The 27,512-nt window shown below is 38.7% G+C and overlaps 1 protein-coding gene across 1 annotated transcript; it reads right to left on the bottom strand.

Moving 5' to 3' along the window:
- Positions 1–5,248: 5,248 nt before the first annotated feature.
- GMFB (glia maturation factor, beta) lies at positions 5,249–19,250 on the bottom strand. Its single transcript, XM_012663808.1, has 7 exons — positions 19,114–19,250; positions 12,101–12,197; positions 10,638–10,687; positions 9,890–9,939; positions 8,999–9,081; positions 7,898–7,971; positions 5,249–6,276 (listed from the first exon to the last, which is right to left on the bottom strand). Exons 1-7 carry the CDS (start codon positions 19,114–19,116, stop codon positions 6,205–6,207), a joined length of 429 nt encoding a protein of 142 aa, XP_012519262.1. The 5' UTR covers positions 19,117–19,250; the 3' UTR covers positions 5,249–6,204.
- Between the last annotated feature and the right edge of the window lie 8,262 nt (positions 19,251–27,512).

The raw sequence follows: 27,512 nt of genomic DNA, 5'->3' as shown, positions 1-27,512 counted from the left end.
CAGGCCATCTGCAAGCTGGAGACCCTGGGGTGCTGATAGTGTGGCTGATGCCAAGTCCAATGGCCTCAGAACCAGGGAAGCCAATGGCGTAATTCTCAGTCTGACCTAAGAATCCAGAGGGCCACTGGTGTAAGTCCTCAAGTCCAAAGGCTAGGGAGCCTGGAGTTGTTGTCCAAGGAAAGGAGAGGAAGAGTGTATCCCAACTACAGTAGATAGACTGACATACTCACCTTCTCCGTTTTTGTCCTCTGGACCTCCAGCAGATTGGGTGGTGCCCACCCACACTGAGGGTGGATCTTCCCCACCTGGTCCACTCAGCCTCACGTGCTAATCTCCTCTGGAAACACCTTCACAGACACATCCCAAAACAATGCTTTACAAGGCTTCTAGGTGTTCCTTAATCAAGTCCAGCTGACACTTAAAATTAACCATCACATCCGGTTAGACTGGAGTTAGTGTAAATGTAGGGAGCAGTGGCAGATGAAACGAGAGGTAGCACTGTAGTAGGCACTTTTGTACACAAGTAAACAGCTGTGCCCATGTTAACAAGTAATGGAGAGTTTCTCGGAAGGACAGACATGCAACGGAACCCAGAAGAAGCTGAACAAATAGGCCTCAGAAAATGGGAACAGAGTGGCCCTGAATCAAAGCAGGATCTAGAAACCTAAAAGGTAGGGGTGGGGTCAAGTTTGGGGCTCCATCTTTGACATGATTTAGCTACTCTCTGCATGCCTGCTTTATTCTACACTACCCCAGCTGGCATCTTATTTCCCTTTTCTCCACCTAATGGCATTCTTTCAAGGTCAGCTCCACTGCTACCTACCTCATTCAAGAGAATGACTGGCCCAGTTCATTGTTTGGTACTAGGCTGGCAATATCATAGAGGTTGGCTGCCCTTGGGTTCAACCAGCTGGGGCTGGAAGCGATAGAGTCTTGTGCGTACTTAGGGTGGGGTGGAGGCTAGGAACAGGAAGGTACAGCCAGGGACAATGGCTGGGGCATTTCCACCTGGAGAAGGGCTGTGGGTATATTTAGGCTTGGCTGTTGTTATGGTCTGAATGTATCCTCCAAAATTCACATTGGAAACTTATCCACAATGCGACAGTGTTGGGAGGTGGGGCCACATGGGTGGAGCCCCCATGAATGGACTAGTGTTGCTAAAAAAAAAAAAAAGGGCTTGTAAGAAGTGGGTTCTCTCCTTTATGCCTTCTGCCATATGAGAATGCAGGAAGGCAGGCCCTCGCCAGATGCCACCACCTTGATCTTGGGCTTTCCAGTCTTCGTAACTGTGAGAAATAAATTTCTGTCCTTTACGAATCACCCAATCTCAGGTATTCTGTTATAGACGCATGGTATGGGCTGAGACAGCTGTCCAGTACAGGTAAGAAATGGGCCAAAACATGGAGAGCCTTAAATTCCACAGTAAGAGAATTTGTATTTAACTGTGTAGATAACAGTGAATTTAGAAGTCACACACACACACACACACACACACACACACACACACGCGCGCGCACATCCTCCCCCTGCTTTGTCTGCTTTGCAGGGCGGCTTTTGGATGCAACCTAGGCATTCAGCTTTTTCTTTCCTATAATTAAAAGAGGACAACCTCAGCAGGAGGGGCAGATCTCAAGTAGAGGATAAGAAGATTGTCAGTGTAAAAACTCCCTAATGCTCAGCAATAAGATCTTTAATCTAATTGGCTCCCCAACATAGCTAAAAATATATTGTACAAGTGTGCAATACCCACTCAAGGGGTACCCTCATGCAAATGAGAGAGGGCCCATGCTGTGAGGTTAAGTGCTTACAAATGCTTTTTGCTGCTGAAAAGTGAAAAGGACAAAAAGATAATACAGACATTTTTTAGTGAAGGTGAAAAAATTTAGGCACTGGCTATTGGAGTAGTTAAATGGCCAAATTGGAGAAATAAGGAAGATATAAATGTTTCCATGCTCTGGCCAATTCTCTTGTGAAATTCTTAAACACAGTAAGGCATAAACTACTCATTTCACAACCACAACAAATTGTGACTATTACAATATATTCAATCACAAGAAGTATGTGGTAACTCTAAAAACTGTGTATTAGTGATTTGTATTCATTCAACAGATACCTATTAAACACATACCATGTAGTGCAGCTGGTAACAGAGGCAGGCTGGGTCTTCAATGGATATTTAATAAACAGTGATAAACTACATTCAATAAAAGAAACTTCAGTTTGATTTCTTAGGAAGTATACAGCTTTCCTAACTTCTAATTCTCCCTCTGAAAGCAAGGTTCATCATTTGAAATAACTCCCTCTGCTCTTACTATCGTTCACTGACATTTTCTTTAAAAGAATCATTTTAACATCAGATTGAGCTTTTGAAATTTTTATAATCTCAATATTTTCTCCCTCCACCAAGGTGCCAAGTGATTCTTGGTTTTTTTGCCTCTCAGTTTTTCTGCTAAAGTAAACTGCTGTATCAATGCGTGGTTAACACAAACTGAGCCAGGCAGGTATCAGCATCTCCAAAGAAGGCAAAAGGCGAGTAAAAAATGAAAAGCTAGAAGTGCTTTCAAGTTAACATTTTATTTAAACCAGTACAAGCACCATGCTTAACAAAAGACTGTCCAAAATAAACATGCAATATGAGCTAGCAGAGACTGAAACCACAGCTTAAGAAGTTGTGCCAGTTGTTGGTTTTGTTAAACGATGACAGAGAACTGTTAAAATTCACAAGACTAAATCATTAATGTTTCAAGCCTCCTGAATGAGATTCTATTGGACCATCTAAATCAGTGGAAACTGCCCTGACATGTTAGTGATCTCAAACAATATTCAAGTAATTATATGTATATGAATTATATTCCAAAAAGCAATAAAATACAGTTTCTATCACAAGCTTAATGTAGTTGTTTTAAACATTACAGGAACATGATTACTGATTTGAAATGTCAAATGGCATAATAGGAAAACAAATTTCTCAATATTCGATTTGCGACCATTGGTTTTAAGTGGCCTAGATAACTTACTACATTCTTCCAGAAATACAAAAGATTTGTCCAGAAATGTTTCAAACACATCCTCACATAAGTTGTAAAGGCTCAAACTCTATAGATTCCAGTATTATCAGTCTAATGAACAATTAGGAAAAGCAACCATACTAAGAATACTTGAATTGATAGAATACAAGTTACTCTCTACTTCCACCAAATATCAGCATTTAAACTCTTATGAAAATATCTATTCATCACTAGTCCATGTACGGATTAGTGACATCGCTGGGGTTTTAAAAGTAGTCCAAACACTTTTTAAGTATACCTTCCTTAATATCTATATGGGTGGGGGGAAAACAGCCAAATTTAATTTGGCAATAAACTCCCCTAACTGGAAACGGAGTTAAAGTGTCAGACAAGGATACAATTTATGGCTACATTTGACTCCTGAAAATAGGAGATAAAAAGGGAGGGAAAAAGTGCTGACAGATATTTTGCCACACAGATTATTTAATAATGACAATAAAAAATTTAGCAACACCCTCTTAAACAAGAGTATGTTTAACTGCACTAGGCATTTAGTAAACTTTTTAGAAATAGACGATTTGAACATTTATTTTAGAAGTCAAACAAAAACAGTCAATCAACTTTTTTCCTAACATAATTGCTTCAATACCAGAACAAAGTGATTACTATTCAAAACTCAGACATTTTGGAATTTCAGCATAGTAACCTGAGAACAGTTTTCTTCATATGTCATTTATGTTGCCACAAAACCCATACTAAATAATACTGTGATTACTAGTTGGTCTATTTTGACATAAGATGCTATGCAGAACTTACACAGGCCAACAATTTCAAAACTTAATGCTGGCTTAGAAGACCATGAAGGAAGGTCCCAGGAAAAAAGATGCTGCCAAAAAGGAAAGATTAAGATTTAAGGCTGAATGGGAATGGTTGTACCAGAAAGATATGGAATGTAAAAACTGGTATTATGAAATCTGGAGTTACTATTTGAGGGAAGGCAGAGAAAAGAGACTAAATAGGAAATATACTTGAAAAGAACAATGCAAAATTTAGTTAGATGAAAGAGAAATCTACATAAATGTTTGAGAACACTTTAAAGCATGGGATTTGTAAATCTCCTATAGGACAGACGGAACAAAAATGTCCTACTGATCGTCTAACCTCAATCTGTTGTCTTGAAAAATATACATTATTCATAAGGAGTCAAGGCAAGCCCAAAAGCATGGTTTATCACAGCTCTTTGCTCCTGTTAAGATAACAGGGAAACTAAGAGTGCTGTGTATGGCAGGTCAATATTATCTGACATTATGGAGGACTTCCAAATTAAAAAAAAAAACTAGACATGCAAGACAAAATAATGAACCTCATTAAAAAATACATTCATGCAGCACTTTTTAGTTTCTCTTATTGCTGCGAACCAGGTGACACAAAATCTCATTTCCTTCATTCAAAAACATTAAAAACACTCCACTCACTTGGATTACATTTGCATTTCTACAGAATTAATAAGCAAGTTATTTTCCATTATCAAAATACCTGTTTAAAGAATTCTTAAACTTCCTGGTTGAGTTTTCTCTCTCTCTGGAAATTGGAATAAAGAATCCTTGCCATTTAATAACCGAAACAAATACCCACTCTAGCACTTCCTCAACTCCAACTAACTTCCTATTGCTTCCTGACTTCTAAATTAGTGAAGCCAAATAGTGTTGGGAACAGAAGATGCTCTATTCAATATTGTGAAAATTCCAACTATCTTTACCTCTTTATATTAAAGTTGGCACAGAAACCTCAAAAATAAAAATGCAAAGAACATATGAATGGAAAATATGCCAACATAAAAAAATGCCTTTGCTAGTTTTGAAATGACTAAGATATTCTTAATATAAGAATTCACTCACCCAATTTGGTTAGTCTTCAGAGTCTCTCGACCTATTATCAAATTAATGTTAAGTAGTTATTTATATATGTTTTTAAAAGTATGTCAAATATTAGAATCCTTGCTTTATGCCAAGGATGCCATCATCTAACAAGACTGTTGTAGTTAACTACTCAGGTGTCCAGTTTAGAATGTCTTCTGATATTTAGGATGTAAGATGTGATTTCTACCAATGTGTTAATGTTATCAGCTATGGCCAATGTTTTAAGACAAATAATTTTTTTCCTATGGCATAAAACTAATCACAAGTATACCCCAAATTATAACTCTCAACTGCCATATATTCACCAATGCAAGCAGATAGTTGGAATTTTAAACTATGAAGTTGATTTTATTACAAATTTCAGATATACACATTAGAAAATCGTTTTACTTGGACTCTTTAAAAAAGTATTAATTTCACCAAATCTGGAATACTGGCAGTGTAAAAGTCTTAAACTAACTTTAAAGCTAACAAATCAAAGGCACAGTATTAACACATTTAAAATAATTAGTGTTCACAGGACAGTGGGACGTGCTTTATAAATAAAGTGTTATTAACCTAGATTCAAAACTATCTAGAAATGACATAACCAGGAATGAAGCCCTTGATTACTACCACCCACCAATTTCTAAGACTAAGATGCTAATTTCCACAAGAAGAAAACCTAACAGTCATAATTCTGCCATAAAATCTAACTCCCAGATCTTAAGAATGAGTGATTGATGAACAGTTTCTAGACTTGATTAAAAAGCAAAGATACAGAACTGATGAACAATGTACTTGTAGTGCAAATTACACTACAGTAAATTATTCATGGCTCAATACTGGGTCACTCAAGTCTTTGACCCCAAATTAATTTCAATGATTTGACAAGTGATAATATGCTATTTTCATACATAAACTGCTAATATCCAGTATTTGTCAAAAGGAGGCAGCTGTTGTCTCTCACAATCTAATATCCACTCTCCAATGGTGTCTGTAAAGAGTAACAAATTCTGAACCATAAGTTATAGAAATTAGTCACAAGAGTGCAAAAAGTCCCTGGAGAAAAGTAGTCCACCTAACAATTACAAATATAAGGAAACATTTTACAAAGTTTCATTACTATGAAGATGATTTCCTTTTTGTTCGAACTTTGCACAAATGAACGATTTTTCTTTACTGCAGGAAACAAACTTGTAAGTAACAGTGCATTTTTAGGCATAAATAAGTATTTATGTCTGGTTCCAGTATGGTCAGGTTAATACATAAATACTTTAGAAACACAGAAGTTCACATTAGTGGAAAAATCCAAGTTTCTCACGTAACCATTCTTCAGTTAGGTCTTCAGTATTTCTTATTTCAAATACCTTAAGAAAAAAAACCTAGGTCATACTCTGACACTCTTTAAGAAAAGATAACACATTATATATTTGACTATTAAATACCAAAGTCTGCTTCTTTTCATATTGGTCATGAGTTAACCTGTGTAAATTAGATATACCTTTTGCGCAATACTTTACTTCTTTTAAATTCTAAACAGTCACCAAAGTATAGCAATCACATGGCATAAAATCAAAACTCTCTGAAAAGCACAAATCTACAAATATTCTAAAAGAGCAATTCTATAAATCTTACCTACTAAAAGAGATACCTCAAATATACATTATCTAAAATCAGTCTAGTTAAGAACTGGAGGAACATATACTGGTCCTCCACAGTTCGTGTGACAAATTGAAATACCAGATGTAGATTGTTTTGATAAGGATGGAATAGAGGTTCACAGTTACAAATCTCCAGCAAGAATCTGAATTAACACGGGCCCAGAAAGTATAACAGCTATAGAGAGACAACGTATTATAGCAGAAAGGACAGGATTGGGATTTGGGGCCAGATGTGAGTTTAAATAATAGCTCTATCATTATACTATTGTGCAACCCTAGGCAAGTGACTCATCCTCTGAACCTGTTTTCCTATCTACAGAATGGGAATACCACCATCAGCCTCACAAGGCTGTTGTAAAAACTGAACAGGATTATTTGTAAAAGTAACTTGTAAATTGTCATATCTCAACTCCAGCACTTTAGGGCATGCCAAGGATTGGAACAAATGTAAAGCTGTTAACAGAGCTCCTTTTTAACCACTCAACCCCTCAGAGCAACTCCAGAGTGTTCCTATGGTACAAATTAGGAAATAGTAATGTCTGTAAAGTGGTGGTAACAATTACAATCATATGGGATAAAGGGAAAAAGCAGAGGGCACTTAAATTCCTGGGTTGATGATTAAGCACCCAAGGGGAAAATACTGATGCTGTTCTTAAAATAAAACCTGAAAGGAAATACTGTTTAATACAGTTTTAGTAATATTGTATTCTACTTCAAAATCTTAAACGTACACACTTTTTCAACTTAAACTAATATGTAGAAGTTAAAGTTTGAGAGCAAGTACCTCTCTTACCATTAACCTTCAAAAATATCACAAAACAACAGGGACATGTTAAATCTTAAAGAAAGTGTCTCATATAAAACAGAATGTCTAGCTTTATTAATATTCTTAACAATTTAATTTTATACTGGGAAACAATACAATCAACTGAATAATACAGAATTCCAGCACAAAACTTGGTTCATTTTAGACTATGGTAAAAGGCTCAAAGAAGCTTCAATGCTGACCTTTATTTATTATAGTAGAGATTACATTATGAAAGATAAAGAACTTTCAATAGGTTTAATCATTACAGCAGCTCTTCTAAAGTTGCCTACATTTAGAATGTGATTTCTTCTAATCAACTTATTCAAAAAAACACACTTTGATTCAAAGACTTCTATCACTCCATTTCCAACTAACAAAAAGCTTTGGATAATTTATTGCTGTGGTCTAATTACCTTCACCAGCATAAAAAAATACTTACCCCTTCAGACTATTTTAGCTATTGCTCTATAATCTAAGGGAAAATACTGTCTCAACAAGCAAGTCAAATATAAATACCACCTTGGTAAGTTCAGCTGTTTGGACTAGCTTATTCTTACTCCCAGCATACATCATCTGTTGTTCAGGCTTACATCCTGGAAAAGAGAGATTAATGTAGAAATGAAATGTAGATTTTCAAAAAGTGATTGGTTTTTTCATTATTTTTCTTTTTTAAAATGACACATTCAGGATTTCCTTTGCTACTGAGGTTATAGTATGTATATGGGCTGTATTTTGCATCTTATCTTACATACTGTCTGTGCAGAGACATATCTTAATTATAAATAAACAAGTCTACGGGTCGGCAAAAATAAACAATTCTAGGCCTCTATAGATACTGACTTTTACAGCCTTGCAAACACTTAAAAACTTTTCAGCACTATCTTAATTTTGACACTATCAACATTAATTTTATGGATGCCTAAAATACGTAAGGTTTTGGTATGGTGGTGGGCCAGTGGGGCAGGAAGATCTGTTCTGAAAAAAAGTTACATTCTGCTTACATATAAAATTTAAAATATACTACAGTATTTTTTAAGTGCTAAGTAAATGATACAAATAACAACATTTAGACAGGAATCCATCGAGTAGAGTCTTTATTGTGGGCTTGAACAGTGGTGGTAGTAAGAGTTTTGGTGATAATAGATTCCTTAAGTACCAAAAACCCATTTTAATACCAAGTGTAAGCTGCTGTGGGACCATTCTCAAGACTACAGGCATATCATTGGTAATTACCATTTAAAAGATGAACACAAATATATATCATGATTACATACAAAGGTCAAATACTTATAAACAAGATTAAAATATATAAGGAAATATATTTCTGATATCTAAAAATGTCATTTCATTTCAACATCCCTAAAATGTACATAAGATTTGATTCAACAATTACATGTTTAGGAATTTATCCTAGGAAAATAAACAAATTCTAAGAGGTGATGCTTTATATTAATAGTAACTTCTTTCCAAGGATGCATGCACACACGTGCGCATCACACCCACCTCACTTTAGGTTATTCGACACCTTTCATCTTGAAAAATAGCATAAAATTTGCCTAGTATAAAAATGGTTTAACTGGATCAGAGCCAAATATGCATTATTTAAAGAAATTCACTTACCAACAGGACTGGAGAAAATAAAGCACAGAGGATATGAAACTCTTCCATCATCATGTTGATATTTATAACTATACACAATGAAGGTTTTTCTCAAGTTAAAGAAACTAAAGTTACTGTTCTGAGACAGGTACTTACCAACTCTGGAGAGCTACTGAGCTCCAAATTTCTACCCTGTTGAGTTAGGCCACACCTTATTATTCATTATCTTACCATGAAATTATAAACAAGCCCCAAAGAGTTATAAAATCATATTATCTCCCAAAAAGAAATTTTTTAAAGTATAGATTTAATATGGATTTTTTTCTTCTCAATTTGTATTGTATACACATTATAATAAAGAGAATAGTTTAAAATAAAGATTCATCCCACTAATACATCAACTGTTCATTTTTCTTAATCCAATATATGCATACATATTTTGTCTGTGATCATGACATAGAAAGATATCTTATAAACTATGTGTCTTATAAAAGTTTAAGGCCGGGCATGGTGGCTCACGCCTGTAATCCTAGCTCTCTGGGAGGCCAAGGCGGGCAGATTGTTTGAGCTCAGGAGTTCGAGACCAGCCTGAGCAAGAGCGAGACCCCGTCTCTACTAACATTGGAAAGAAATTAATTGGACAACTAAAAATATATAGAAAAAATTAGCCAGGCATGGTGGCGCATGCCTGTAGTCCCAGTTACTCAGGAGGCTGAGGCAGGCGGATCGCTTGAGCCCAGGAGTTTGAGGTTGCTGTGAGCTAGGATGACGCCACGGCACTCTAGCCCGGGCAACACAGTGAGACTCTGTCTCAAAAAAAAAAAAAAAAAAAAGTTTAACAAATGAGCTCACAAATAAAATTCTAACCACTAAAGAAAACAAATGTTTTCAAAAGCACTAAGAAAAGGATATCGAGGTTGTCGTTCAGGTAGCTCATCTTTAAGTTCATCTGGTGAAATACCCTGGCAACAGACAGAAAAGCAACTGTTAAACATTTTCTTACCCATAAGTCCTTAGGAGCTACACCAAGCACCCATTCTATTTTTAGTTATAAATCCATCACCACGTGCCACAAAACAAAATTTTATTTTACTAAAGTATGCATAAATGAAGGTTGCTAAACTCTCAATCCAATTCAAGCCCACATCAGCCCATACAGTTTAGCTCCATTTATTAACTAAACATGGGGCTGAGGGGCACAGATTCTACACTTATGTTCCAATTGTCAGAAAATACTGAACGACATAAGCCAACACCTTAGAGAGGACACAATGTCTAATTTCAGAAAAAAAAAAAGCTAATTTCTTTTTACTCTAAATTAGTTACTTAATTTGACAAACTAAATACTTAAGTTGTAGGGTTTTAGAGGTTTTAATTACTAGCCAAGCAATTTCAAATCAAGTTATAAAGTTGACTCACTTCTTACTGGGCATATAGCCCTAACTTCTACCAGTTGTTACACTGGATTTCATTAAAGAAGGTAGTTTAATTAGCAACACAATATACTACACAATAATTAGCACATGCTTTTCATGCATAATGGGTATATATTTAAAGGAGGGGTCAGAATTTGTTTTAGAAGTACATGTAACTAATACAGTATCTTTTGAGTAATAAAAATTGCTTAACTATAAGATGGTATTTTGCTCAGAGAACAAACCTCAAGCTCTTCATCCAGCACCACCAGGCGTTTATCCTTGTCAATCTTCACTAAAATAAAAATATGAGTAAATTGTGATTCTAATGTGACTTTGATCTACCCAACTCACACAGTCTCAGCCTTTTTGGGTGCATCCAAAATTAAAACATCAAGAAACACATGTATACAATTCATTCGCACTTTTAGTTTATGGTCTATTAGATAGCTTTGCTTTTTAAGCAGTTGGCTTTTAAAAGCTTTTACCCACAATTCCCAGGACCTAGTTTGCTTATTTAGAACTTTGTGTCAACTCCTTACATTTCCTGTGTATGTGAAGAACTTTGTAACTCCAGCGTAACTTCCTAGATAGTAAGAAAATAGTCCGAAAGGGTTACTGTGATTGAGATTGGTCTATGTGCAACACAGAACTGCAAAGGAAAAGTGGACCAGGGTTCAGAATGGAGAAACCTCGAAATTCCCATCTTCTCCAGAGTGAAGATTTCATGGTGCAGTATCATTCTGAGAAAGTGAATTACCAAACAGCAGTGATACCTACTTTCGAATATATCTAATAAAATCCAAAGCCAAATCAAAATAAGTTTAAATAATCTATGTCTCTATTCTTTCCCGTTAGTCTGCAAAGTTGACCATATTTGGTTTTGTACTAATTTCATGGTAAATCCTGTGAGATAAAATATAATCTCAAATAGCTTCACCTTTTGTAGTAGAATAGCACTGGCACACATTTTCACTTTTAAGAACTGTATGCTGACATTGTAGTATTTATTTGTAATAAAACCAGAATTCATGACAAGTTGCCACCACCTCTGATTAAATCACATCTGCCAGATGCATCTCTGTTAAGTATAGTCTATAAAGTTTTATATCTTCACCCTCCGATCCTTTACCTTTCTAAATCACTAACCACATATTAAATATTCCCTACTAATACAAGGAAAATCTGCCTAACATCAGATACAGCTCACAGTGAAAGAGGTGACATGCAAATCATTCTTTCCATTTTCAGAAGACAGTGACACTTAAAAGTACTCTACATGAAACTAGAGTTCAGGTCTAGAATTGGAATAAGGCCCAAAGTCACTTTGTACACAATGTTGAACTTTACCATTTTAAGGTGTAGGCAAAGGTCTCTGTTTGAGGATGTATGGCTAGGCTACTTTTAGTCCCCCAAGAAGTATGGAATGGGATAGGTGATCACAAATGGGAATCCTCATTCCTCAAGTGACCAAGAATATCTTCTCCAGAACTGTGCAGGGAGCTGAGAGAATTATGGGGAAGGCAGGATACTCCACCTCTGTTTTGTGACACTAGAATTAGCGGTCACGGATTTTTTCGAAGTGATAGTGGGCAGGGAGTGTGAAACAGAGGCAGCAACATAACTTTCTAACGGTTCAGTTTATTCAATGTAGCTCTAAGAAAAAAACAAAGACCACGTAACTTCCAGGCAATCACTTGTAGCTTACTTATAATGGCAGCATTGTTCGTTTCTTTGCGAAAACGAAATTTTCTCAGCTTTTCCACTAAATCTTCGGCAACATCACAAACCACCAAAGACTCACTCTATAAAAGAAAAAAATCACATATCAAGTGCCATGACTTCGATACCTTTACATGTTAAAGTTATAAAACTTAATTCCTTTAAAAAGGTATACTGACATTCACAAATGTCAATTAAATGAAAGCATTAAAGCAAAACACATGAACACTTAAAAGAGCTTTAAAATCTACCAACCTTTGGATCTACACTGTTTAATCATACACATTTATTCATTTTATATATGTAAGGTAAATTTTAGCTTTCTCTTTGGCTAATGAATGTCTCAAAAACTGGACATAATAATGTGCAATTTCCTCAGAATTGGAGAGGTGGGGAAGAATATGGGAAAAGTCAAAGATTACCCTGTGCTGTAAGAAAGGAAGGGAAGTGTCATATTTTTCTACAGTGCAGGAAGAACAGCAAAATCATCTTATTATACCTAGAATTAATAAGAGCTTGGTTCATTTTAGGGTCTCACAATTACAAAAAAAACCAATACAAATAACAAAAGTATAAAAAATAAACCATAAGAACAAAGACCAATAACATTTTATATCTTAATTACATGACTAGGGAGATATAAAAGAAGCTATTAAGAATGTACTAAAGTAATAAAATCAGAGATAAAAAAGGAGACATCACAACTGATACCACAGAAATACAAAGGATCTTTAGAAACCATTATGAACAACTATATGCCAATAAAGTGAAAAATCTAGAAGCAACGGATACATTTTTTAGACACATACACCTACCAAGATTGAACCATGAAGAAAGAGAAAACCTGAACAGACCAATAATGACTAATGAGACCGAAAGAGTAATCAGTCTGAAACAGTAATCAGTCTCCCATCAAAGAAAAGCCTGACAGCTTCACTGCTGAATTCTACCAAACATTTAAAGAAGAACTAATACCAATTCTACTCAAACTATTCCAAAAAATCAAAGAGGAAGAAATACTTCCAAACTCATTCTACAAGGCCAGCATTACCATGATACCAAAACCAGACAAGGATGCAACAAAAAAAGAAAACCACAAGCCACTATCACTGATGAACACAGATGTAAAAATTCTCAACAAAATACTAGCAAACTGGATTTAAGAACATACTAAAAAGATTATTCAGCATGATCAACTGAGATTCATGCCAATGATGCAAGGATGGCTTAATATGTGCAAATCAATAAACATGATACATCACATGAACAGAATTAAGAACAAAAACCATATGATCATTTCAATAGATGCTGAAAAAACATTCAATAAAATTCAACATCCCTTCATGATAAAAACCCTCAAGAAACTGGGTATAGAAGTAACATATCTCAAAACAATAAAGACCATATATGACAAACCCACAGCTAAAAGAATAGAGAATAGAGAACCCAGAAATAAATCCACATATTTACAGCCAACTCATTTTCAACAAAGGTACCAAGAACATACATTGGGGAAAAGACACACTCTTCAATAAACAGTGCTGAGAAAACTGGATATCCATATGCAGAAGAATGACTTTAGACCCCTAAACTCTCACCATATACAAAAATTAACGCAAAATGAATTAAAGACTGAAACTACTAGAAGGAAACATTGGGTAAACACTTCAGGATATTGATCTGGGTTTTGGCAAAAATTTTTTGGGTAAGACCTCAAAAGCACAGGCAACAAAACAAAAATAGACAAATGGGATCACATCAAGCTGAAAAGCCTCTTCCACACAGCAAAGGAAACAATCAACAGAGTGAAGAGACAATCTACAGAATGTGAGAAAATATCTGCAAACTACCCACCCAACAAGCAATTAATAACTAGAACATAAAAGAAATTCAAACAACTTAACAGCAAACCAATTTAAAAATGGGCAAATGATCTGAATAGGCATTTCTCAAAAGATGACATACAAATGGCCAAGAAGTATATAAGAAAATGCTCAACATCACTAATTATCAGAAATACAAATTAAAACCACATTGTGATATCATCTCACCCCAGTGAAAACAGATACTATCAAAAAGAAAAAATAACAAAAATAACAGATGCTGGCCAGGATGTAGAGAAAGGGGAACACTAGTACACTGCTGATGGGAATGTAATTTAGGACAGATAGCTCCTATGGCAAATAGAATGGGGATACCTCAAAAAACTAAAAATAGATTTATCATGTGATCCAGCAACCCCACTGGTGGCTATATATATCCAACAGAAAGGAAATTGGAATATGGAAGAGGTACCTGTACGCCCATGTTTACTGAAGCACTGTTCACAATAGTCAAGATTTGGAATTAACCTAAGTGTCTACTAATGGATGAATGGATAAAGAAAATGTAATACATATACACAATGAAACACTATTCAGCCATAAAAAAGAATGAAATCCTGTCATTTGTAGCAAATATGGATAAAAATGGAGGTCATTATGTTAAGTAAAATAAGCTAGGTACAAAAAGACAAATAGTGCATGGTCCCATTCATATATGGGAGCTAAAATGTTGATCTTATGAAGCTAGAGAATAGAATAATGGTTATCAGAGATGAGGAAGAGTAGGGGGTGGGAGGAAATGAAGAGAGGTTGGTTAAACGGTATAAACATACAGTTAGAAGGAATGAGTTCTACTGTTCAATAGCATAGTATAGGGACTATAGCTAATAATCATTTATTGTAAATTTCAAAACAGCTAGACGATTTGTGTTCTCAACACAAAGAAATATTAAATAACAAATGCTTGAGACATATTCTAATTACCCTGGTTTGATCATTACATACTGTATGCATGCATCAAAATATCACATGTACCCCATAAATATACACGATTATGTCTCAAAAAAGAAAAAAAGAATGTACAAAAGCAAAACTAGATAAAAAATATAAAAACTAAAATAATCTTTAAGAAATTATCAAGAAATATTAGAGAACATCCCCCAAAAATCTAGCAAGGAAATGATCACAAGCATTCTTCTTTTAGCAGTGCAAGGTATTACTGCAAGCAAGCAGACGAAAATCTTTTTTCTTTTTTTTAATACGTAAAACTTAAAACACATATAAAAGTAGAGACTAGCATTGCAAAACCCTATGTACCTATCACTTGGCTTCAACCATTATCAACACATAGCCAATCTTATTTCATCCAACATCCTCAACACTGCCTCCATGGAGTGTTTCATAGCAAAGACCAGAAGTCACTTTATCTGTAAATATTTTACTATGTTTCATTAAAAAGACAGTATGTGCCACTAAAAATATAAAGACAAGAACATTATTCCACCTTAAAAACTGACAATAATTCCAGTCTCAAATATCCAAGTAGTGTTCAAATTTCCCTCATTGTTTTAATTTTTTTTTACAGTTGGTTTGACTGAGCCCAATTCCAAACAAGGTCTATTCACTTTGGTCTCTTTTCATACATAGATAGGTTCCATCCTCCTCCTTCAAGAAAATTAGAACACTTATGAGACCAATGCTAAATGCATATGTCTCATTACAGCCCCAGAGCATTAGAGCTTCCAAGTTATAGTTAAAATGAAAATTTAATAAAAGCCTGCTGTTTTGATCCTGTGTTGGGTAAATGAAAGCGTATGTTAAAGCAGAACATGGTTATCAACTTTAAAATGTCCTTTAAATTCAGAACACTGGTAATATGCAAGGTGTGACATACCATAGGATATACTATTATACAATCAGAAAGCACATCACACCAATAGGAACTATCCAATAAATAACACCCCTATAGGGGTTATGTACTTTCATCCTTTTAGTTAGTTTTCTTTAGAGACTTGCTAAGTCACATGGAGCTTTCTGAAGCTAAGATTCAATCCTAGTTCATTTTTTGTCCTACCTTTTGAGAAAGATACTGAAGTCAGAAGACTAGAATTTCCATTCTCTCTTTAACCAAAGGTAGAACCCATTAGCAAAACTAATACATATTTTAGATTTTTGCTTAGGCAAAGACCAATTTATCATAAAAGTCTTATCTTCCAGTTCTGATACCCGAAGCTGCTTGCATAAGCTTCACATTGTAAGGAGCAGAAATCAAATGAAAAATATGCTGTGATTTAATTTTTACAGCTTGTTTTTGCATTTTTACCCCTCCCAATACCATGATAAGGCCAAAAATTCCTTTCTACAAGAGAAAGGATTCAGGTTTAGCCAACTCTAATTGCTTAGAGTCAACAGAAGCATTCAAGCATAAGTATGATACCATAAAAGCAAATCTATATGGTAAATGTTACACAAAATAAAGTGAAGAGTTGAGCTCAAGCACTGGTTTAATGCTTTATCCATACAATGAACATTTAATGAGTGCCAGCATCATGCTAAATGCTAGGAATACAATCATATAAAAAGGAAATAAAAGATATGGTCCCTGCCCTTGGGGAACTTCTATCACAGTTTAGCAGAGAACAGATCTACATCAAAAGGATCAGGCTAAAATATGTAAACTTGTACCTTTGAAAAGGGCTAGAAAGGAAAGATACACTGGTGAATCCTTCACTCATGCCTGGTGAAGAACACAGTTTCAGAAGGCTTCCCTGAAAAAGGCATCTGAATAACTAAAATTGCCTGTGCAAAGACCTTTTGATTAAAGTGAGCAAGGTATATCCAGGATAATGAAAGGCCAGTATGACTCAAGTGCAGACAATGGGCAGAAACGCTGGTACGGGCTGGACCACATAGGGCCTAGTGGGTCATAGTAAGTACAGTCGGCCCTCCTTATCAGTTAGTTCTGCATCAGTGGATTCAACCAACAGTGGATAGAAAATATTTGGGGGAAAAAATACAATAAAAAGCAATACAAATTTTAAAACCAATACAGTATAACTATTCACACAGTATTTACATTGTATTAGGTATTATAAGTAATATAGAGATGATTTAAAGTACACAGGAGAATGTGCTTAGGTCATATGCAAATACTATGCCATTTTATATAAGGGACTTGAGCAACTGTGTTTTTGCTATCCATGGGGGGTCCTGGAACCAACCCCCACCGCTTCCCAGGATACCAAGGAAAGACTGTATTTTGGTTTCTATCCTATGAACAAAGGGAAACCACTAAGGTGTTTTAGGCAGGGTGAAGAAGGGAAAGACATATTTGCATTTTGAAAAGATCACATCTGTTACGGTGTGCAGGAAACAGGCGGAGAGGCAGGATGAATACGAGACTAGTTAACTGGCAAGTCTAGTCCAGATGACAGATGGAAAAAATAGCTTAGAGAGCTTGATGATGAGGATAAAGAGAAGTAGGTGAACAGGCTAATAACTGTCAACATGTACCAAACACTATGAGAAAAACAGTTATGTCCTTTACATGGAATTCCCTTCATGCTTAAACAATCCCATGAGATGGGTACTATTATTATGATCATTTTGCAAGAAACTAAGCTTAGGGAGGTTAACTATGTTTCACAAAGTTACACGTTTAGTGGAGCCAGGATTCAACCCGGGTAACCTCTCCTAACCCACTCTTAATCACTACAAAGGAGCTGGTGACAGATTAGATACTACAGGGGTTGGGGGATGGATAAAGAAAAAAAAAGGGTTACCAAGATGACTTCTAGGCTTCTGGCTGGTGTAACAGACTGAATGGCACAAACTTTCACTGAGTTAAGGAACACAGAGAGAAGACCAAGTTTAAGAGGAAAGAGCGTAAGTTCTATTTCGGACAAATGGAGGTGCCTTTGAAGCACCCAAGTGGGGAAAAGCTTCTCAGGGAATATTAATTAAATAGTGGAATATACAGATCTGGACTGGATCTCAGAAGCAAGGTCTCAGCTACAAATTCACAAGTCATCTGAATGTAGGTGGTAATTGAAGCCATGTGTGTAGGAGAGAGAATACAGAATGGAAAATAAAGGATCAGGATGGAGTCTGGGACTCCGACATGTATTGTCCAGGGAAAGGAGAATAGTCTGCAAGGGAAACAGATGGACCAACAGAAGTAGGAGGAAAACCAAGAGTTCTGTGTCCCAGAATCCAAGGGGGAAGAATGAGGGAAGAGAATGCTTCGAAAAGGAGACTGTATCAACACACTGGAAGCAGCTGAAAGGTCAGCAATGATAAAAACTGAAAAGAGACCATTGGATGTAGTGACCATGACAAGATCTATTCGATGGAAGCAGGCTGAGAAGTGAGTGGGAGGTCAGAGATCAGTGTTTTTGTTGCTGTTGTTTCTAATGCAATGTGAGCATATTTAAAAACCTGATGGAATGTATCTAGAAGATCCATGATAGCAAGTGATTTAATTCTACACTTTATTTTTATGCTTGGGGTCCACTTCATACAAGAACGGAAGCCATAGCCCCCAGATCCAGCAAAACTAGAGCTTTTGACAATTACTCTAAGGATCAGTGCCAAAGCTTTGGGTCAAAAGGTTTCCGGCGGCAAGAAAGCAAGGATAAGAAGAAATCCTTAGTGCAAGAGAGAGGGAAGGAGCAGACAGAAAGAAGCTAAAACAAGGCCGAGAGAATTCAATCAGAATTCGGGTCCTCCCAGAAAATGCCCTCAGGGGAAGGTACTCGGGGCCCACCGGCCCCTCAGGCCTGGCGACGGCCCTGGCAGGGAAACCGGCGTTTGGGGGGGGTCCTTCCGCTAGGGCATACCCCCGCCCCTCCGACCTTCAGCTCAGAAGCTGGAGCCCTCCATCCATAAGGGCCTGACGAAGATGCCCCTCACCCAGCCTGTGGCCGCACTCCAGTCCCAGGGCCCGCTGGGCGGGTCGACCTCAGGCCTGGTGGGAGGATGCTGCCCTTAGACCCGGCAGCGGCGGCTGGGCAGGAGGCCAAGTCTCTCTGGCCGTGGGCACTGCCCAGCAGCCAGGAGGAAGCGGCCGCAGACCCACCCCGGGCTCTGCCAGCCGCGATCGGCTCAGGAAAACAGGAAAGCCCGGCTGGACGGCTGGCCCAGCCCTCCAGCCTCCGCCCTCACAGCGAAAACTCACCATTTTCCTTCCGGCCGTCAGCAGCCTGTCGCCTTCACTCGGGGGCCCTTTAAGAATGGCACAGCGGCCGCCTCCCTTCCTGCCCCGGCGCCTGGCAGAGTCGCCCCCACCTATCAACGCGGCCTCAGCGGGCCGGCACGTGACGGTGGACGGCAGGCGGCGCGGCTCAAAATTAGCCGAAACGCGAGTGCCTGCTTCTTCCTATGTTTTCTACAGGAGGATGCTCTGCCTGATTACAAGTGAGTTACAGAGCCAAGCTGCGTCCTTAAAACTCATGCCAGCTCTTGTTACCTTTTAACTTTCTTCAAGCTCTGAGAGCAAGTTCATGGGACAAGAATATGTCAAAGATTTCAATGGTAAATGTGCGTGCTGACCACAGCCTACCTTCCAAATTTGATCTCCCTCAAATCTAGGCATACTTTCCTTCCTCTCGCCCTCTCCAGAACCCCACCTCTGACACCTGCTACCTTCCAGGACTTGGTTAATACATCTCATTTCTCAATAGTATTTATTTATTGAAGTATGATTGAATGATGACTTATGTTTAAATGAGCGCTCTCGCGGGCGACTACCTAGTTGAACATCAAGAAGTCTCTGTAGGGGATAGAAACGTAATGGAACAAGTCTGCTTCTGAATGCAGCGAGGAAAGTGGTTTGGAAAAAGTAAAATTTGGACTCGAGAATTCATACAGGTGCCTTCAATAAAAGAAGCTGCCTGTGGGACAGGATCTCATTTGATTTACAACTTATCCCTAACGGCTAACCTGGTTCCTGCTACATTGTAGATGTTCGATTACTATCTGTTGAATGAGTGAAAGAAGCAAAGAAAAACAAAATTCCAGAATATGTTCTCACTACGATCCTTCTTCGTTAGTATTAGACAACTATTAGAAGTTTTAGTTTGTGTTTATTATTTACATTGAATTGTTAGCATGTTAATAAAGAACATTTAATGAGGGTTCAAAATATATAACCACATTTCACACAATATCTGCATTTTCTTATAAGTTAGAAAAATGGAAGCGTTACCTGTAAGAAAATCCGCAACTCAACTATATTCTTATAGTGATCTGTCTCCCAAATACTTGTTACTATGAAAAGAGAACTAATTCCTTTGACACATGGGAGCATGAAGGAAAAAAGTGGGAGGGAAAATAACTGCTGCTGGTCCATAAGCAATCATATTTGACTTCAGCATAGGTTCTCTCTCCTCCCCACTCCCCGTCATTTCCCATCTCTTCTCTCCATCTACAGGAGGAATTAGAGGAAAAGGTGGAAAAAAAATGAACATTTAGCTGCATATCACATCTGATAGTTAATCCATTGTTTTTGGAAATCCAAATATTTCATCCCAAAATATAGTTCTTTGACATATTTTGAGATGGCTGCTTAGAGGGCCTGCAGACAGAAGTAGCCCAGCAAAACTGTCTTTTTTTGGGGAGATATGCATCTGTAGAGAAAATCTGCACTGATGCAGCCAGGCTTTCTCTGAGGCCTTCCCTAGGCCAGATCTAGGAAATACTAATGGAGAGTCTGACACCTTTAGAAGTCTGAAAGAAAATTCACCATCTATTCTCTGTGAGGGCTGCTGCCTGTGAGGTTTCATCTAACTTACAAGAACACTTGTGCCATCCAGGCCTCCAGACCTCCTCTTCCCCCTCTCCCATCACCTGTTTTGCCCCCATTCTTTCTGTAACCTCAAGATGGTTTATAAGTTTCTAAACACCATTGGAGTGGAGATAATACCCCCCATTGGAGGAGTGGGGGGTGTTATCACTCTGTGGTTTCCCCTTCTGGGCACGTTAACAAATTTGTATGCTTTTTCTCCAATAATCTGCCTTTTGTCAGTTTATTTTTCAGCAAACCTTAGAGGACAAAGGGGAAGTTTTCCCTTGGTCCCTACACTCCTTTCTTTCTGTTCTTTTAATGTTTTCCAGATAGTATCAGCAATGAAATATCTGGTCTCATATAGATCCAAGAGAGGTTAGGGAGAGTGGTATACTGGCAACAAAGCAAACTGATGAAAATGTAATTTTTTTTATTATATAGGAGGTATAAAATGAATATAGACTATTTGAACTCAGTCTATACAATATATTTAATTAATCAGAAAAAAATTATATCTATTTAAAATGAGGTTTGGGAATGTCATTCTGGTGTGGATTATTCTGGGGGGAGGAGGAGGAGAGTTCCGGAATGTTTACCAGCACTTTTCTGTTATGGAAATAACCCTAGCTCGTCTCTGTAACAAACTCAAAAATTCATCAGTACTAAGCTGTGTTGAAGTCACTGAAATGTGTTTTATCTCAGGGGAGGATTTGACATAAGACAAGATCAGGGTAGAAAGGAAAGGAATATTCTAATTAAAAACCTGGGGAAGATCAGAATTAGATTATTCCTTTCTGGTTTGAACTTTCCTAAGTCCTCAATTCTCTGAATTAGCAGCCTTGCTAAGAATGTTTGTATTGTCAACCTCAAATAACCGAAAGGCTCAGGATCCAGTTAAAGAGTTTATGCGAGCACAGAGTGTGAGGCAGCAATCGGGGACACACAGACACGGAAGAATGGTGATCAATGCTCCCAATATAGGGGAAAGTGAAGATCATTTATATGGGCAAAAACAGAGGGACTAAACAGAATTACAGCATTTTCCACACAAAGGCTAAAATACAGATAAAAAATATGGTTGGCTACTATTGATTACACTCTAAGAAGGGTGCTTAACAATCTACTGTACAGAGGTAACAATCACAAAGGTCTCTATTTCCAAAGTCATTTAGTCTAGCTTTGAATGAAGACTAGGGAGTCTGGTTAATGTATAACATCTCAGCACAAAGATCAGGAACAATCATACACCAGAAGAAAGAAACAGTCCTGTTACCTGACTCAGTTTCCAGGGCTTAACTTTTCCCCTTCACATGAGAAATTTGGAAGGTCCTGAAATTTTATTTTCTTTTCACAGTGTTCTTTACATATTCTCACCCGTTCATTAGTTTGACAAATAGCTATTGAGGGCCTAGTATGTATCAGCTCCCTCCTGGGTGCAAAGGTCCAAAACAGATGAAAATCCCTATTGTCTAGAAGTGACATTCTAATGGGAATGAGGAGATGACAGATAGTAGCACAGTACATTAGTAAGCAATATTGTATGTTAGAACATGATTAGTACTAGGAGAGAAAAGACAGGAAAGGGAGATTGGAAGTGCAAAGGAAGAGGGATTTGCAGTTTTAAATAGGATAGTTGTAGTCATCACTAGGAAGGTCATGTCTAAACAAAGATTTGAAGCTGTGGAGATTAGACATGTGGATATCTGAAGGAACATCCCATGCAGAAGGAATTGCACTGCAAAGGCCGTGAGGCAGAAGCATGCATGTTGTTTTAGGGGTAAGAAGGCAATGACTGGAGTGAAATGAGCTGGAGATGAGTTCATAGAGGGATTGGGAGGCTGGATCTTGTAGGGCCTCGTTAAGTGATGTTAAGGATTTGTCTCTAATGTAAACTAAAAATAAAATCCTAAGCCCCAACCCCACCCACTGAATGGACCCCCTCCTGGCCAAGGGGACCCCAGAAAAACCTTAAAACTGAGTTCCTGGTCATGAAGAAAAGGGAGATCAGACATGCTTCCTTATAACCACTTCCCTTTTGGAGTTTAGACTAATTGCAAGCTGACCTAAGGCCAAGCAAGACCAAGGTTAGGTCATGCTTTCAGGCCATCAATTTGCTTAACAGATCACTTTGAGTATATTGTGGCTTGCTCTCTGATTAGCAGATCCCCTTATCTTAACTCAAGCATTCCTTTCTACTGACTCAGAGTCTTTAGAAAACTTTCTTTCTTTAACCAATTACAAATCAAAGAATCTCTGAATCCACCTATAACCTGTAAGGCACCGGCTTCAAGATGTCCCACCTTTTTGGGCCAAACCAACATATACCTTTCATGTATTGATTTATGATTTTACCTATAATTTGTGTCTCCCTAAAATGTACAAAACCAAACTGTAATCTGACCTCCTCCAGATCACTTATTCAAGGGTTCTTGGATTTGTGTATCTCTCAGCCATGGTCACTCATACTGACTCAGAATAAACCTCTTTATTTTACAGTGTTCGGGGTTCCCCCTACCCCATTAACACTAGGGGTATGGGGATGGCCAAATGAACCCCACCTGACACTGGACAAGTGAGATGAGTTTATTAGTCATATATCCTCCAGTCCAGGGAGAGAGGACACAGCATGCCATAAGGGTGCTGCACTTGGAAACAGAGTGATCAACCAGAGGCTGTGGGAGGCAGGGTTTGTATCAAGAGGCTGGGGTGCTCTGTAGAAGTTCAGGAAATTCACCTCAAAATATGCTTTGGTACACTGATTACTTTGAACTGAGGGCACATGGGGAACAGTGGATGTAGGGGAGGCTTTCTCTGAGCCACCCTCCCCACCCCACCATCTGCCTAAAGAGAGATCCTCCAAAAGCAACTTGATTGTCATGAATCTGCTCCCTGGGAATCTCATAAACCGTATTAACCAGGGAAGATTAACTCAAATCACAGGAGAGGAAACTAGAAGTTGACCCACCCCCAGAGAGACTATCATCTATTCTTCTGAGAGCTGCTCCCAGACAACCTTTGTTACCTGAGAGTCTTTTTACCTGCATAGCAAAACAACCTTTATTCAACATATGTTTTCCTCCCCTCACCCTCCCAGAACTTGAGTTGCTACCACCCCCCAGAAGCCCCCAGCCCCTATTCCTTTCTGCAGCTGAGCATGCTATATAAGCTTCAGTCATCTGACTCTTCAAGTCTCATATTTTGTGGGACTCTGGTGTGTACATACATAATTAAATATGGTTTTTCTTCTGTTAGTCTGTCTTATGTCAATTTAATTTGTAGTGCAGCCAAAGAACGTAGAAGGGTGGAGGGAATTCATCTTTCCCTCCCCTACAGCTCCCTGGTTCCTGCGGAAGGCTGTGATTAGCTTGTTTGAATAATTCCATGGTCTGGCAGGGAACCTGCTACTCAGGGATAAGTGGGCACTGTGCCTGGTCCCCATGATAAGGAGGGTTGTTTGGTTAGGGGACCTTATCCATGGGAGCAGAGTGGGGAAAGGAACTTGCGGTCAGGCCATTCCCAATTTCACCAGATGTCAAGGCGGCACATAATTAGACCTTAATTTTAGGCCTTGCCCCTTGGGAAGTCAAAACTTGAAGAATGACTAGAATGTTGTCAGTGAGTTCTCTAGTTCTTTCTTTCCTTCTTTACTTCCTTACTCTGACCTGAGAGCAGGCTAAATCAAAGAAGCAGGGAGGGACAGCAAAACCTCAAGAGAGACCCCTCATTCTAACCAGAGGGTTGGGAAAAAAGTCCCTGGGAACAGAAGTTGTAGGAAGAATGTATGCCCCCTTTGTTTCCTCTCTTGCTCTTTCCCTGCCCTGCCTTGAGAGTAGCACACATCAATTGGTCTGGGAGTCAAACCCGGGCCGCCTGGGTGAAAACCAGGAATCCTAACCACTAGACTGCAGCAGGTCCACAATCCAGCCTTTCTTCTTGGTGTGCTCTTGTTGAAGAATGACTGACACACTGATGGCAAAGCAAGCCAGAAGCAGAGTTTATGGAGCAAAAAGCAAGATACATTTGCTACAGACAGCAAACGGCCTGTGTCGCTACAGAAAAGCCCTGACTGTTAACTAAAGTTTTCATTTTACGTTGTCTGGGTTGACTCTCCCAGGCAGGTGTGGCTTATGCATCACCTTGATGGGCAGCTGTTAGTTATATAACCTGAGTCTTACCGCACATGCAGATTTCCCACGAGCCTCTCTGAAATCCAGGGGTTGGGGGTGGGGTGGTCGTGGTGCAAAACTGCAATGCAGATTTACACTAATGACATGCTAATTGGCCAGAGGTTATTTTTGGTCATCTTCCAGACCCTACTGCACCTGGGCTGCTTAGCTTTCTAGGAATTTCTTCTTTTGCAGTTAGCATGCTGAACTCTATTAATAATTGGCAGTGCCCTTCTCCCTCCCGCTGTGGTTATCTGAAGCGGGACACTTGTCTCCCATCCCTGGGAGGGGAGGCCCCTTCACTGTCTACCTAACAGTGTTGGCGCTGTTGCAGCAGGGCAAGGGCACAGGCATCTAATACCCTGAGAGAAAATCTGTCTTTCTGCATAGAGGAATGTGGGAAGGGGGCCCCTGTTGTGTGAAGATGGAAGGAGGTGTCTCTGTTATTTTTCTCTCTCTCTTTTCTCTTAATAGTTCACCCAAAGGACAGACTCAGTCATGCAGAGCTGCACAGCAGTTTAGGGGGCTAAAACTCTGGGAGAACCCCACCTTTCAGAGCAGAGGAATAGAACCAAGGGGTGTCTGGGAGAGTGTGGGGGAAATTCTGAAGAGAAGAGATATGAACTGATGCTGGGCGTATACCCAGCTCCACATGTGCAGGACACACCTAAAGAAGCATGGTAGAGACCTGGAGGACACAACTACTGTATAAATTGCTGCCAAGTCCCAAACTAACCCAGAGTGACTCCTGTGAGAGGCAGACCCAAATGACAGAGAGTTTGAAAATTGAGCTGCCTTTCTGTATCTTGATTGTGGGGATGGTTATATGACCGCTATAGATCTATTAAAACTCATAGACCTATACACCAAACATGGTGAGCTTTATGTAAATGAAAAATTAAACAAGTGTGGAAAAAATGAATAGATTGTTGAGGGCAGAGGCAGACTCAAGGACACCATTCAGGAGGCTATTTTAGTCATCCTCGGGAAGGCATGGCCTGGACCAAGGCAGAAACAGTGATTTGGTGAGAAGTGCCCGGGACCAATAGAATTTTCTGTATCAGCATTTCTCAACCTCAGCAATATTGACATTTGGGATCAGAAAATTCTTTGTTGTGGGTAGGTTGTGCTGTGTATTGTAGGATGTTTAGCAGCGTTCTTGGGCTCTACACACTGGAGGCCAGGAGCACCTCCCTAGTTGGGATAAGCAAAAATGTCTCCAGACATTGCCAAATGTTGAGATGTTGGGGGAGGAATACCCCTAGTTGAAAACCACTGTTCTAGATGAATGTCCTAAGCTTTGGGCCACAGACTAATAATCAATATCAGCTTAGTTGGAACAGGCCTCAGGTAGCCACCTACCACTTAGTATGTATAGAAGACAGAAGCCAACATCTAAGATCATGAAAGTTTTTTTGCTAGAGGGACTTGGAAGTTCAATGGGCTATAAAGGGTTAACCTGTCAGGTTATGCCAAAGTACAAGATTTTTCACAATTCCTTTCATCTATGGCCTCATACCCAAATTGCATGTTCAGTTCCATTGTACAGTGATTGTCTCAAACTTTAAACTCAAATTTATGACAGCTATTATATTCTTACCAATTGATATTTCCAAAATCGAGATAAATTTGTCCTTCCAGGAGAGAACATGTGATATAGAAAGCCCATACAAATGAAAGGGTTGGCAGCTCCAAGAAAAACATATAGTGGAGATGATAACTTTTAAAAACATACTAATGTTTTTGCATTTCTTTTATGAGACCTTCTCCTTGATCCACTAGAAGCATCTATCAGCCTCAAAGGATAAATAGAACTGTGATGTCAGCTATGCAAAAAAAAAAGAAAAGAAAAAAAAGAAAGCAGCTTTTGACTTTGACTTCTAAAATAAGGTTTTTGAATCCCAAGAAACACAGTCGTCTTGAAACAGCTAGACACTACCAAGAGAAAAAGGTTTTATAAATTTTGAAACTCCGTTAACATTTCAAAATCTAGACCTTGGCAACAGTAAAAGTGGCATTTAATGCATGCCATATGGTAGGAGAACTGCGGCTATGACATAAGGAGAGTACCTGCCGAGTGGGAAGGAAGGAAACTCTTCTGCTTCTGATCGCGTGGGGCATGGGGAGGAGAAAGCTAGGGTAAGTAGAGCAGTCACGCCTACCTGTTCTGGCCTCCTCCTCCAGGCTGGAATTGGGTGGGTGGGGGGAGGTAGGAGGGAGGGTTGTAGTGGAAGCATCCAGATAGATGGAGTATTGGAGAACCTGGAAAGATTGGAGTGGCTAGTCCAGTTTTCCTCTAGGAAGGGAGGAGAGGCCTTGCATTCGGCGCTGCGCCACCTTCAACATGGTGCTGGTGCAATGGCATTCAGAGGCAGAGGTGGCCTAATTTGGTATCCTGAGATAACTGCTTGTTTTCAGTAGCCTGCATGTGACATGTGGGAGAATCTACATATTTATACATTCCCCCATAAGTAAAACTGGAGACGGTGAACTGTCTGGTGAACCAGCAGACCTAAGGGGCCATAGCTTATGAGGATTTCACAACCGTAGGTAAATGGCTGGATCTCAGTGAGGACAGGCCTGGTACCACGAAAGGCCAGACCTACTTTACCTTAGTGAGGACAT

This window comes from Propithecus coquereli, unplaced genomic scaffold (genome assembly GCF_000956105.1).
Source record: "Propithecus coquereli isolate 6110/MARCELLA unplaced genomic scaffold, Pcoq_1.0 Scaffold83, whole genome shotgun sequence".
Taxonomy (NCBI): domain Eukaryota; kingdom Metazoa; phylum Chordata; class Mammalia; order Primates; family Indriidae; genus Propithecus; species Propithecus coquereli.
This window is presented reverse-complemented; position numbering and strand designations above follow the sequence as displayed.